At 35.1% G+C, this 13,471-nt stretch overlaps 1 protein-coding gene across 1 annotated transcript; it reads left to right on the forward strand.

The window, feature by feature from the left end:
* Nucleotides 1-11,007: 11,007 nt before the first annotated feature.
* On the forward strand, nt 11,008-12,756 carry LOC107831325 (AT-hook motif nuclear-localized protein 24-like). Its single transcript, XM_016659086.2, has 2 exons — nt 11,008-12,103; nt 12,183-12,756. The coding sequence occupies exons 1-2, from the start codon at nt 11,631-11,633 to the stop codon at nt 12,622-12,624; spliced, it is 915 nt and encodes a 304-aa protein (XP_016514572.2). The 5' UTR covers nt 11,008-11,630; the 3' UTR covers nt 12,625-12,756.
* Nucleotides 12,757-13,471: the final 715 nt, after the last annotated feature.

Consider the following 13,471-nt stretch of genomic DNA (forward strand, 5'->3'; position numbering starts at 1 on the left):
GACTCAACAAAACATCAGTATTTATTTAATGAAAGGTGAAAGGGACTTTTTTCTGATTTAAATTTAGGGAGTCATTAGTTCGATTAATTCAGATTTCGACACGGGATACGCATATTAATAGGAGTAAAATGCTCCATATACAGAAAGATTCTCTGTTCTTAGGATTTAAAATCGAAATATCTGGTTAGAAGTAAAAGAAATTTCAATTGTCCTATCATACCTTCTGTTAAAAGGTGAAAGAGATTTTTAATTTGTTTAACTATCCTGTGAAAGAGATTTAAAGCTTAACATATATACAAAGACTTGTTAACATCAACAAGACCAACAACATTTTTACTTATCCTACATGAAAACAAGATGTATATGATCAATAATGTCAATCAAATTGATATGAAAAGAGACCGTTGACATAATGCTAAAGCCAAAATAATGGACATTAACCAAAATAATATATTAATTAAATAAATTGAGATGACTAACAAAGGGTAGCAGGTGGGCATGACAAAGAGTCGATTCCAAATCGAAATCACTCTCATCCCTTCACGTGGATAACCCTTAACTTGGTCGGCTGTTTAGGACTTAAATATTCCAATTAAAGTCGTCAAGTTGCTTTTAATTAATCTCAACTTGAGAGCTACCTATTGGTAAAAGGAGGCAAATGACAAAGTAGTATACGACAAAATAAGTTTACATCTCTCTCTTTATTCTTTTTACATGAAAACTGATTAGGGTAGTGTTAATGTAATGATTTAGACCGAGGTATTACTGTTAAAAGATATAGTACAATACTTATGAAGCTTGTGTTATTGCATCTCTCGTATGAAGAGGCAAATTCTGAAATTTAAATTGGTACGGAGTATTAATGTACCTATATCTTTATTTATTTTTTTTGTGAAAAAACATGCCAATTTTACATTAGTATACACTCTCTTCGCTCTCAAATATCAGTTGTTTTATTTTGTTTCAAAAAATATTAACGTTTTATGAAGTAAAAAGTTATTTATTTATTTCTTTCTTCTTCTAATCTACTCTAACCTTTATTGATCCAATTAGAAGAGTATTAATCAAGTGGTAATGATCTCTTATGATCGGTTAAAATTTGAGAAGAAGAAAATGACCCAACAAATATATATGTGATGTTTTATTTACCGATTTCCTATATTATTATTTTTGAAATCTCATAACAAAAAAGACCATAATAACATAAAAAGATAATTAGTGCATCTACATCAACTGCAATAAGAAAGCATGTGTATGTGATAAGAATCCACTAATTCAAAAGCGAAATCCCAGAAAGTGAGAACATGCAGAACATTTGTGAGTCAAAAAGATTCCGAAAGCCAAAAACCACAATTAGTTAGGTGCTCTTCACATGAAAGAAAGATGGTGTCTTTCTTTGTGAGCTAGGAGTAATTAATTAGTGGTCCATGTTTCTGCCGCAAGATTAGCTTGTCTAATTCAATTAATTGTTTATCTAAGGGAAGGTAATGGGGGTTCAAGTTGTTTAATAAGACAATGAGTACTTGATTAAGATAAGCATTAGGACAATATTATTATTAATATCTTTGTTGTCGTGGTTGTCCAATCGATCTAATTAGCAACAATTTTCTATGTTTTTTTTTTCCTTTTTTCTTTTCTTAAAAGTAAGGGGAAGAAGAAGACCATGTCTTCCTTGAAGACCCCACTTTCCAACTTTCCCAAGATTCAACACAAGACAATATGGTTGGTACATCTTTGGAAACTCATTGTCTTATAAGTTATAAGTGATGGACGTGAGCTCATTTTATTACGGAGAATTGCACTTAATTCGTTTACAAAATTTAATACTAGCTTCGTACGTGAAAGTGCTAGCTAGAAATTAAATATCACATTTTTCCTTTTTGTTTATACTAGTATATTGCAAGAAGTAATATCTAGCTTTCGTTTATTTTTTTCTGGGGTTTCTTTTTAGTTTTATAAACACCGAAAAGAATTCACTTCTTTTTTGGGTTGTTTGCGACAGTTTTGCTGCTTAATTAGTTAGACCTGTTATAACTTGGGAATAACATAATGGAGTAACACATAGTATGGAATTGGAAGTGCTATTTCAGGACTTGAAATTCATGATACAATTCAGAAGATCAGTTTATCTTCTGAGCTGATAATTTAAAAATTATCCAATCATTTAATTGTACTGTCTATAAATAATTGGACCCAACAATCTGAATTAATCGGATTAATAAGTTTAACTTTAAATACTAAAACTTATAAAAGAATTGCCAATTGAACTAGTTATGCAAACATAAAAGCCAGATTAAAAAAGAGAATAACAGAAATGCCAATCATTTGGGAAACAATTGTCCAAATATTTTTTTCTACTAAAATAAGTGAAAAAAAGTGATGGATAAAAATATATTTAAAGAATACATATGTAACGGGATGGCATTAATTTCAGTTCCTGGAAAGGTGGTGGGAGAATCGTTGACTGCCCTTGAAAATGATGGTTTTGCTGTATTATTAGCTTTGCATTTTATTTTATTTTTATTTTGTAATTTCAATATTTAAGTTTTCCCTTTCTTTTTTACTTTAATTATTTTTCCGTGCCTCTAAGAGATTAGAGAAGAATGCGGGCCGGTTGTCCTGGGGGAGGACCCCACTTTATTATTTAGATTCTTCATTATCCAATTGCCAACCATTATTATAACCGGATTAATAATAAATAAAGAATATTCCGTATTAATAGTATTATAATTGTTACTATTAGTAATATATATTTATTATAGCAGTGCAAGGACCACGCATGGTACCCAGAGAAGGACCTAATGCTACAGCTCGTCGGTCGCACTATGGTACCCAGAAATCTCTCACAACATAACTGCAAATGGAATTTTTTTTTTATTTGTATAGTGTAAAATATGTTCATATTTAATGATCGTATGAGAAAGTCATATGTGTAGCCAAAGACAGACGGGCCCGAAGGCGATGATCACATTTGTTATCGTAGAGAATAGTATTCTTAAAGGCGAAATAAATGTCTGTCATCCGGTAACATTTAATGAATAATATTCTATAGCATTAAGTTCATGGTCCGTTATAGAGAATATGACATTCACTGCCTACCGTTACACATTCTTCTATGACCCTCATAATTGTCATTTAAGAAGGGTTTGATCCTAGAACTTTGTTCCCTATGTGCAACTATAAATAATGAGATCTACCATCATTGTAAAAGACACGAATTTTCTGACAAGCATATACTATATTTTGTTCAAAGCTCAATAGCATTTTACTTTCTTACTTATTTACATTGCTCTTACTGCCTCCGGAAGAGCTTCCAGGCTCAAGATCTCTATCGTCTTATCTCGATTTTAACGCTAAGTCTTACATTTTTGTCTAATTCATTTATCATTTTAGGATCAAAACGATTCACTTGTTTATAAACCACGTATAAATTTAACTGTACCGTTTACGGGTAAACAATATTCTTTTTTGTTTGGATAATTTTACGGCTGATCACTTACTATTTGGTTTTATTATACTAAATTTTTACTAACTATTTTTTTTGTAATAAAAACATTAAATTTTGTCCAAATATCTGGAAAATTGATTTAGTTGTTAAATAAAATTAAATTGTATCTAACATTTTGAGATTGACACTCATTGTTTTGAAAACAAAGGATACATTATTCTTTTTCAAATTCCACTAATTCTTACTACTATCAATAACATATAATCGTTAATTTTTTCATTTAAGAAAGAGATTAAAGATAATTATGTCTAATATTTTTTATGATTAACACTATTTTTTAACGTGTGTTGTTAAAACATTAAATGGTGGGAGAGAGTAAGTGATCTAAAGGTGAAGCAATGCTTGTATGGATTAAAAAGTAGAGAAAATGATGGAAAAAATTTAAAGTGGAAGTGCATGAGTTTGAGGGAGGGCGTGCGGGGCTTTTGGCAGGAAGAGAGTAATAATCACTGCACAACCAATAAGCTGTCAAGAATTGTAATTGCTGTAGTATGAAAATAGACAGGCACACTACACACATTGAAGAAACTCATCAGAAAGAAGCGGTATATAATATTGGAGTATAAAATATGATTGTTTAACAGTGATAGATCTAACTTTTGGTAACAGGTGCGACCATTTTCACTGTTTTTGACTAACTAATTATTCACTAAACATACACACATATACACGTAACTCTCCCAATACTCACGGACGGATCTCACATGCCTGATTCGCCGAACCTAGTAATTTTCGTCTATGTCTTATATTTGTCTAAAAATTTTATTAAGAATGTAGAAATTATTAATTTAGAACTCAATAATTTAAAAATACTAAAATCCTAAATCGTTAGCTTCACATCGTGATTCCGTCTTTGCCAATTAACATTTTTGCATGCAAGCTCAGAATGATAGAGCTTCCATGGAGTTCTCTAGAGTATTCTCAGAAAAGAGAAGAAAGGGAGCGAGAGATAGAGAGAGTGAAAATACCGACATTATTTGTGTAATGAGAACTCTGTATTGATTTCATTAACTGTACAAGTATTTATACATGTTGACTAAGCTAACCACTTATTGACTAAGCTAAAGACTAACTAGGCTAAACACTAACTAAATCTTCTAGCTTTTATATTATACACTACAATAATGAATGTATTAATAATAACTATACTCAATACCCCCCTAAAGTTGGAAGTGAGGTTCTCACAGCCAACCTGCCTAGAACATTTGAATGTTTGACCCGTGTGAGGGCCTTAGTAAGGATATCAGCCAACTAATTGTGAGTAGTCACATGATGGAGAGAGATTAGGCCTTCTTGCAGCTTGTTCCTTACAAAGTGGCAGTCGACTTTAGTGTGCTTGGTCCTTTCGTGAAATACTGTATTATGGGCAATATGTATGGCAGGGTGGCTATCACAAAACACCCTGAATGGGACTTGATTGGGCAACAATAAGTTCCGCAAACAGCCTGCTCAACCACACTAGCTCTCCAACTACTTTCCTCGCGGATTTGTATTCTGCTTCACCTAACGATAAGGAAGCAGTCTCCTGCTTCTTGGACTTCCAACTTATAGGGTTGTCTTCTACTAAAACAATGTACCTAGTAACAGATTTTCTAGAGTCTGGGCAAGCTTCCCAGTCTGAGTCACAATAAGCCTTGATTGAACAGTCAGGATTGTTGGAGAAGAAAACACCCAAGGCGGGATCCTTTTTTAGGTATCTAAGAAGATGAAATGCTGCAGTTAGATGGGAGTCCCTTAGAGCTTGCATAAACTGACTCAAGAGTTGCACACTGTAGGCTATATCTAGCCTATTATTAATGAGAAAGTTGAACTTTCCCACCAATTTTCTGAAGTATGCAGTGTCTAGTAGAAGATTCCCCTTTTATGCTTTCAACTTCACAGCAGGATCAAGAGGTGAGGACACATTGTTGTAGTCAAAATACTAGTATTCTTTTAATAAATCCCAGGCAAACTTCTTTTGAGAAATAAGAATACCATTTCTTGAAGCATTTTTAGAATTCATGGAGAATGGAAATACATTTTCACGAAAAATTACATCTCTAGAGATATGTATTCTCTTTGGTGGCTAGGCTTAGTACCTTGTAGCCTTTTGTTCCAAATGGATATCCTACAAAGATATGAGGGGTAGCTCGTGGTTCAAATTTGTCTCTGTGTGTCTTGGGTATAGTGGGGTAACAGAGACAGCCAAAGCTTCTCAAGTGAGAGTAGTTGGGTTTCTTTTGGTATAACAATTCAAAGGGACATTTGTTACTTAAGTAACTGGTTGGCAACCTATTTATTAGATAGGTGACTATTAGGATGCACTCTTCCCAATATTTGGTTGGGAGTTTGGACTTGAACATGAGTGCCCTAGCAGTTTCAAGAAGATATTTATGTTTTCTCTCTACTACACCATTCTACTGTGATGTATAGGGACAGGTTTTCTAATGTATGATCCCTTTGGATTGGTTGAATGAGTAGTCTTCATGGATGGTGAACTCCAAGCCATTATCAGACCTAATGAGTTTTATAGGTGTATTGAATTAGTTTTCAATCATGGCCACAAAAACCTTAAAGCCTCAAGAGCATTACTTTTGCAGCTCAACAAGTGAGTCCAAGTGGATCCGCTAAAGTCATCCACTAGTGTGAGAAAATATTTGTGGTTATCATGGGTAGTTACATGGTAAGGGCCCCATATGTCTATGTGTACTAGTTCAAATAATTGGGAGGTGGTGCTGGTTCTTTGAGGAAATGCGAGTCTGGTTTTTCTTGCCATAGGGCATATGGGGCAAATAAATGGTTGCCTTGGCGCAAATTTTGCATGAATTGAGGATATTCTTCTCATTTTAATAAAAAGAACATGACCACACCTATTGTGCCACAGAGAATTTATATCATGTTTATCAAACACACATGAAGACTCATTCTTATTATTTGAAATGGGAATATTTACAGATTGTGGATTGTGACATGAATGAGTATGACTAACAGACTCATGACTATTTACATTGGAAGCATGAATACAATTGTAGTAAGAAAAAACAGTCGAGGATAAAACTGTCTTTTTACCCTTCAAACACCTAGAACAGAGATAGTACAGACCTTTTTTGCTACTACCAATCACCTGAGGCCTCTTTACTGAAGGGGCCTGCAATAGACATAGTATATCACTAAAGAATACAATACATCTAAGGTGTACTACAAGAGAGTGAACAAAAATCAAATTATATTTGAATGATGGAACATGAATGACCTTATGTAAGATAATGTCTGAAGAAAGTATCACATCTCCAAATTCAATAACTTTTACTCTATATCCATTTGGTAGGCTTATCAGTCGAGGATTTGGCAGTCTAGTGATGTTAGTGAGTGCATGTTTGTCAAAGGTCATATGGTTAGATGCTCTTGAGTCTATGATCCAAAGATTAGCCTTTGATTCAAAACATTTGCATTAAGGTTTGTCAAAATCAATGAAAGAAGTGTAGATAACAATACCTACAAAGTTGGCACTACCAATGGTGGCATTGCCATTGCTGGAAGATCCTCTTACATATCCTACTTGAAAGTGCTGCAGCAAGCTCATTATCTGCCCATATTACTCTTTTGTTAGGTTGACATTCTGATTTTCATCTTGCATGTCCTGCTATTCTCCATTCTCATGAATCATATCAGCTGGGGTTCCATGTACATTTGCCACATACCATTTTCCTCTATTGAACTATTGGTTCTGGTTGTTCCCCTGATTATCGGACTGAGTATTGACACGATTGAAGTTTTGATTATTGTATGAACTGCCTTGAGGGTATCCATGTAACTTATAACACTTCTCCCTTGTATGCCCTAGTCTTTTGCAATAGTCACAAAATGGACGACCCTTATTATTGTTGCTTACTGTGTAATGTGTCTTGAAGTTTCTGGTTCCAAATGGATTCTGATGTTGTGGATTTGCATTTACATGCAGTGAAGTAGAGTCTAGACTAAGTTGACTATTAGGTTTGAATTCCTTTTGTTTTTGTTCTTATATCAGTAGAGAGAAAGCCTGTGCCATAGAAGGTAGAGGCTTCATCATAAGAATACTTCTTCGCACTATTGTGTAGACCTCATTCAAGCCTATCAAAAAATGGATAAGCCGTCGATCATGTTCTGCCTTGTACATAGCTTCTTTAGCTCCACATATGCGATTGCAACTGCATTGAGATTTGGCACTCAAGTTGTTCAGTTCCTCCCACAATCTCTTCATTCGTGTATAATACGTGGTAATGTCTAAGGATCCTTGTGCAAGGTCATTGATCTCTTTTTGAATCTCATACAATTTTGCCCCATTCGTTTGGTCATAACGATCCTCTAATTCCCTCTATAACTCGACTGAATCGTTCACATATTCCACACTGTCAGATATTTTCTTATTAAGGGAATTGAGGATCCACAAGGTTACCATGCCATCACACCTCTCCCATTGACGGAATTGAGGCGAATTAGGGCTAGGTCTTCTACATTCCCCATTAAAAAACCCTAATTTGTTTTTAACTGACAGAGCTCGCAACACGCTTCTTCTCCAGGAACGATATCCAATTCCGTCGAACGGAACTGGTACTAAAGTCACTCCAGGACTATCCGAAGGGTGAATATAGAGGGGATTACCTGTATCGATGACCAATTGGTCATTTCTGCTCGTACCAGAAGTGGTCTCTTCAATTTGGTCGATAGCCATGTGCGAAGTTTCGATTCGATGAAATTGAGGAGTATAAACACTTCAATTAGGTCTAAGATCTTCAATTTGTGGAATGATTTTCAGAATTGGGCGGCAATGGCCAAAACCCTAGAGAATGACGAGGACAGATGAAATTCAGAACGAAAGATGGAGATGCTGAAGGAATCCGAGCTGATGTCCAGGCTGTGATACCATAACAATTTTGCATGCAAGCTAAGAATGATAGAACTCCCATGGAGTTCTCTAGAGTGTTCTGAGAGGAGAGAAGAAAGGGAGCGAGAGATAGAGAGAGTGAAAACACTGACATTGTTCGTGTAATGAGAACTCTGTATTGATTTCATTAAATGTAGAAGTATTTATACATGTTGACTAAGCTAACCACTTATTGACTAAGCTAAAAACTAACTAAATCTGCTAGCTTTTACATTATATAATATAATAATGAATGTATTAATATTAACTATACTCAATAATACTCATGATTTGTGTATAAGTCGAATAACATTAGGTCAATCGTATGCAGCTCATTTACTTGTATATTTATACAAAGCTAATTTTCATGCTTGAACCATCATTTGACGCTAACTTTTACCATTGGACTAAGATTTTTCTTCCAAAAGAAATTAAAATATATAACAATAATAACAGCAACAAACGTAATAATTATTATTATGTTTCAGTTCATGTAAATTACTATATTAGAACAAGTTTCATTGGCCATGGCCAAAACAATAAAATTGCAGCAGAAGACAGATGCAGAATGCAAGTAGCAGAAGAGCGCTCGTGGCAACTTTTTTGGTGTCAGGTGGTCAGTGCAACCCACTCTGCTTCTCAATCACGCCCATTCTCTTTGGTTTCTAATTCCAATAGCACATCACTAATTCCCTTTGACCAATATCTCTCCTCAAACTCCTCTCTTTTAGCATTGAAAATGCCCACTGCATGCCTGTGACTAGAAGGCCGAAATATATAAGACTAGTGACAATATAATACAGCTTAGTTATGTTATTGTTACACAAAATTCAGATATTTTATTTTATGCTGTAAATATTTCTTTCGACTTATTCATGTTGAGCTGGTTTGTGATTATTCAAATTTGTTAAATGAAAAAAAAATTCAAAATTTTGCAGTAAGGATTAAGATACCCTTTAGCCTTTAAGTGATCATTCATATATATATATATATATATATATATCATTAGGGAGTTAAATTTATAGTCATATAAAAGATTGAGAGTTATTAACGGTTTAATAGTTCTCATCATTAAGGGAGTTAATATATAACCATTGGAAGAAATTATTGTTATGCTAATTACCAATGAGAACAACCATTACTCAAAACAAGTATGACAAACCTTTGATAAGAAAATAGACCTTAGGATCAAACACAACTTAAAAAATTAGTTGATGAGACGGGGATTGTCCAAGAATATGAACTCAACAAAATGAAAGATGATAATTCCACGCATCAAAATATTTTACTTAATTACCTTAAAATTATAGAGCAATCTGATAGACCCGCACTTGTTTAGTCGTTCTCAATTCTTCATGCGATTGTTTATTTGGAGGCAAAAGTGTATTTTTATTTCCCTTCTTTCCCACTTTGCACATTAGCACTCGAGATATGGGAGCTTAAGTAGGTAAAAATTGTTAGAAAAAAGGTCCATTTTGACACTCGGTAGTGGACTTTATTTGGAAGATAGTAGTATTAGACTATGAGTGACGCACATATAGTGCATTTCGCGACATTTTAAACTTCGATTGGTGCATTTAATTACTCTCTCTTTTATTTATTTATTTATATCTTGACTCTTCCACTTTTTTGCCCTCTTCGTTTTTGAGTTAAAATTTTCATATAGAGTCAAAGCCGTTATGTAAAATGAAACGAGGTTGAGTAGTAAATGATTTGGCATCCGGATCTAAGGATATAGTATAGACTAAAAAAAAGAAAATGAAAATGAAAAGTGGGATTTGGAGGAATTCATGTGAGAGAAAGAGCCAATTCCCCAAAAAACAATAAAAGCCACCCAAGATGATCAGACCGTGTCTTCTGGGGGAGCAGCCAAATACACACACACACTCACTCACTCTCTTCCTTTCTCTGAGTGTGCGTGTGTTTGTCCTTGCTGTCTTTATCACCTTTGCAAAGACGAACCTCCAGTTAATTTTTCTTCTTTTTCTTTGCATTAAACTACGAGTTTTTTTATTCTCTTTTCTAGCTCCCTCGTTATGGCACTTACTCTCTCTACGTGAATTCCGGGTCCAAATTTTCGTAACGCTTCTCAACTACTCCTCCCCCGCCACTGCTATTTCTCAATAAAGTCCGTAAGAGTATCAATACTTGACTTCTGAGGTGAAACCGTGAAACTGAACATTGACTTGTAGTAAGTAGTAAACAAAAACGAAAAGAAGTAAACAGAGCCACAAATATAACACAAATCTATTTTCTTTTTAGTTTTTGCCAAAAAAATGACTCATTTTCATATTTGGAAATATTTATATTTATGCATTGATTTATAATCAAACAAAATATTTGTACCTCTTTTTTACATCAAAAGTTTAAAATTTTTTCTTTTTTCTTAAACTCCATTTCCAATCAAATATGTTCAGTAACTGAATTGAAACGGAAGGAGTATTAATTATTTATTATTAAACATTAACGAATATATCGTGCATTTATTAATTGTGTGTACATGTTGAATCCAAATAAATTTGTTCAATAGGCATGTGTTCTTTACAAGGGCAAAAGCGAAAAGCTTTTTACAACATGTTACTAATATATAGATGATGAAACCAAACCAAAGCTCACCCCAGCCACCCAAAATAAGGAGTTTTTTGTTAAAGAGAGACAAAGGAGAGAGAAAGAAGTAAAGGAGAAGGGTCCCATGTTCCCACCGCCCATACGCACGCTGTCTCTTTTACCAAAACCGAACTCATCATCCCCATCTCAACACTCCTCTAACTAGCCCCCCTTCACCCTCTATCGACCTAACCCTAACCCAAATACTACTATAACCCAAACCCCCTTCACAAAAACTTTTAATAAAAGTATCTAATTTCTCCAACTCACCCTTCTCTCTCTCTTCTTTCTTCTCTCTTCATTTTCCCCCAAACCCTCACCAAAAGAAAAGGAAGATCAGAAACTGAACAACAAACAAACCAAGGATAATTCTACACTTTGCTACATGAGCTAATTATAGTGTTCAGATATGGTTGATTCACCTCTTTCACCTGAAAATTTGTTGGCTGACTTCACTTCTCCTTTCCTACTTTTTTCTAGTGAAGGTTAGGAACACCCATTAATTTGATACTTCAGCTCTACCCTCTTAGCAAATTTTCTTTTTTACTTCTATTCAGTTGAGCTAGAATTTGCAAGTTCCAAGAAAATACTCAGTTCTAGTTCAAGAAGAAGAAGAATAAGCTCCCAGAAAAGATGGATCAACTAACAGCTCATGGCCGTCCTTTGCCACCTCCTTTTCACACAAGAGATCTTCAGTTACAGAATAATCCTCACCAGTTCCATCACATACAACAACAACAACAACAACCCAAAACTGAAGACGAACAACAAACCGGACACCGAAACCAGAAACGGGATCGTGACGATAACTTTAGCATCTCACCAGGTTTAAATCCCGAATCCGGCTCTATGGACAGCAAAGGAAATTCGGGAGAGGGTGGTGGAGAAGTCACAAGAAGACCAAGAGGAAGACCAGCTGGTTCCAAAAACAAACCAAAACCACCCATCATAATCACTCGCGATAGCGCTAATGCCCTTAGATCTCACGTTATGGAAATCGCCAGCGGCTGTGATATCCAAGAAAGTATCTCCACTTTCGCCACCAGGCGCCAACGAGGAGTTTGCATATTAAGTGGTAGTGGAACTGTCACAAACGTTACAATAAGGTAAGGTTAAAAAATTTATAATTCCCACAGCTTTACCTGCTAAGTGATATGTATTCTCACTCTAATTTTTAACTGTTAGGCAGCCAGCGTCTCCGGGCGCGGTGGTAACTTTACATGGAAGATTCGAAATTTTATCTCTTTCTGGCTCTTACTTGCCACCGCCAGCCCCGCCAGCAGCGTCGGGACTGACGATATACTTGGCCGGAGGACAAGGCCAAGTAGTTGGCGGTAGCGTAGTCGGGCCGTTAAATGCATCGGGTCCAGTTGTGATAATGGCAGCTTCGTTTGGAAATGCAGCATATGAAAGGCTTCCACTTGAAGACGAAGAATCGCCGGTGGGGCAGCAGGGAAGTGGGGCTTTACCAATAGTAAGTAACCAACAGCAGCATCAACAGCAAATTATGGGTGGTAATAGTGATCCAAATGCTAATTTACTACAAGGGTTGCCACCAAATCTTCTAAATTCATGTCAATTACCAGCTGAGGCTTATTGGGGAACAGCAGGTCGTCCTCCTTATTGATAAACAATTTGGGAAACTTCAAAAACTAGTTGTCTTTTTTTATCTTTTTTTTTTTTGGCATTAATCCTGGACATGGTTTCCGAATTCCAATATTATTACTAGTACAGTAGTACTACTACAACTTCTTCTCCATTACTTTTTGTTGATCACCTTTACTTCTTCTAAAGTGTTAGTCGTGTTTGTGGAGTTATTTAATCTGTTTAATTAGCTAGTAGTGATCTTTACTTTTTGATTGTTAGTGAGGTATGTAAAATTTCAAGAATTCTTTGTGGATTTTTTTCTTTCTCATTTTTATTTTTATTTTATGTGGATGGTAGAAATTAAAGATGTTAACCAAAGGTGCATGACATGAACTGTCTCTTCTCTCATCTCTCACTTTCTTTTCCTCATAGAAGATAATCAGTCTTTCACTCCCCACAGTCGCAAAAAGCCTCTTCATTTTACTTTCTTTTAGTTTTCTATAATTTAGTAACAGAATATAATTCAGGTTCAATATTAAAGGGTTCAATATTATCTTGTTTCATAGTTTGTTCTAATTATGGAGGAACTTTATGGAGGGCGGCAGCAGGCCGGCAGCATCATTATTAGCAGAAGCGGCGCCATTATAACATCAGTTGCTCGCAGTGGTGATGTTAATGAGAAAAAAGGAAAAGTGTAGGTAGGAAGCAGAAAGAAAGAAAGTAGTGGAAATTAGACAAAAGAATGAGAGAACATGCAGAAAAATGGGCACGAGTGATGAATTACGCAGAGAGGTATGGTCACATTTAGTATTCTTCGAGTTTTGCTTTTTGACTGAAGTAAGTGAGTACTATATTTATTTAGGGTTAATACTATGAAGTGAGCAGAG

This window comes from Nicotiana tabacum, chromosome 19 (genome assembly GCF_000715075.1).
Source record: "Nicotiana tabacum cultivar K326 chromosome 19, ASM71507v2, whole genome shotgun sequence".
NCBI classification, from domain to species: domain Eukaryota; kingdom Viridiplantae; phylum Streptophyta; class Magnoliopsida; order Solanales; family Solanaceae; genus Nicotiana; species Nicotiana tabacum.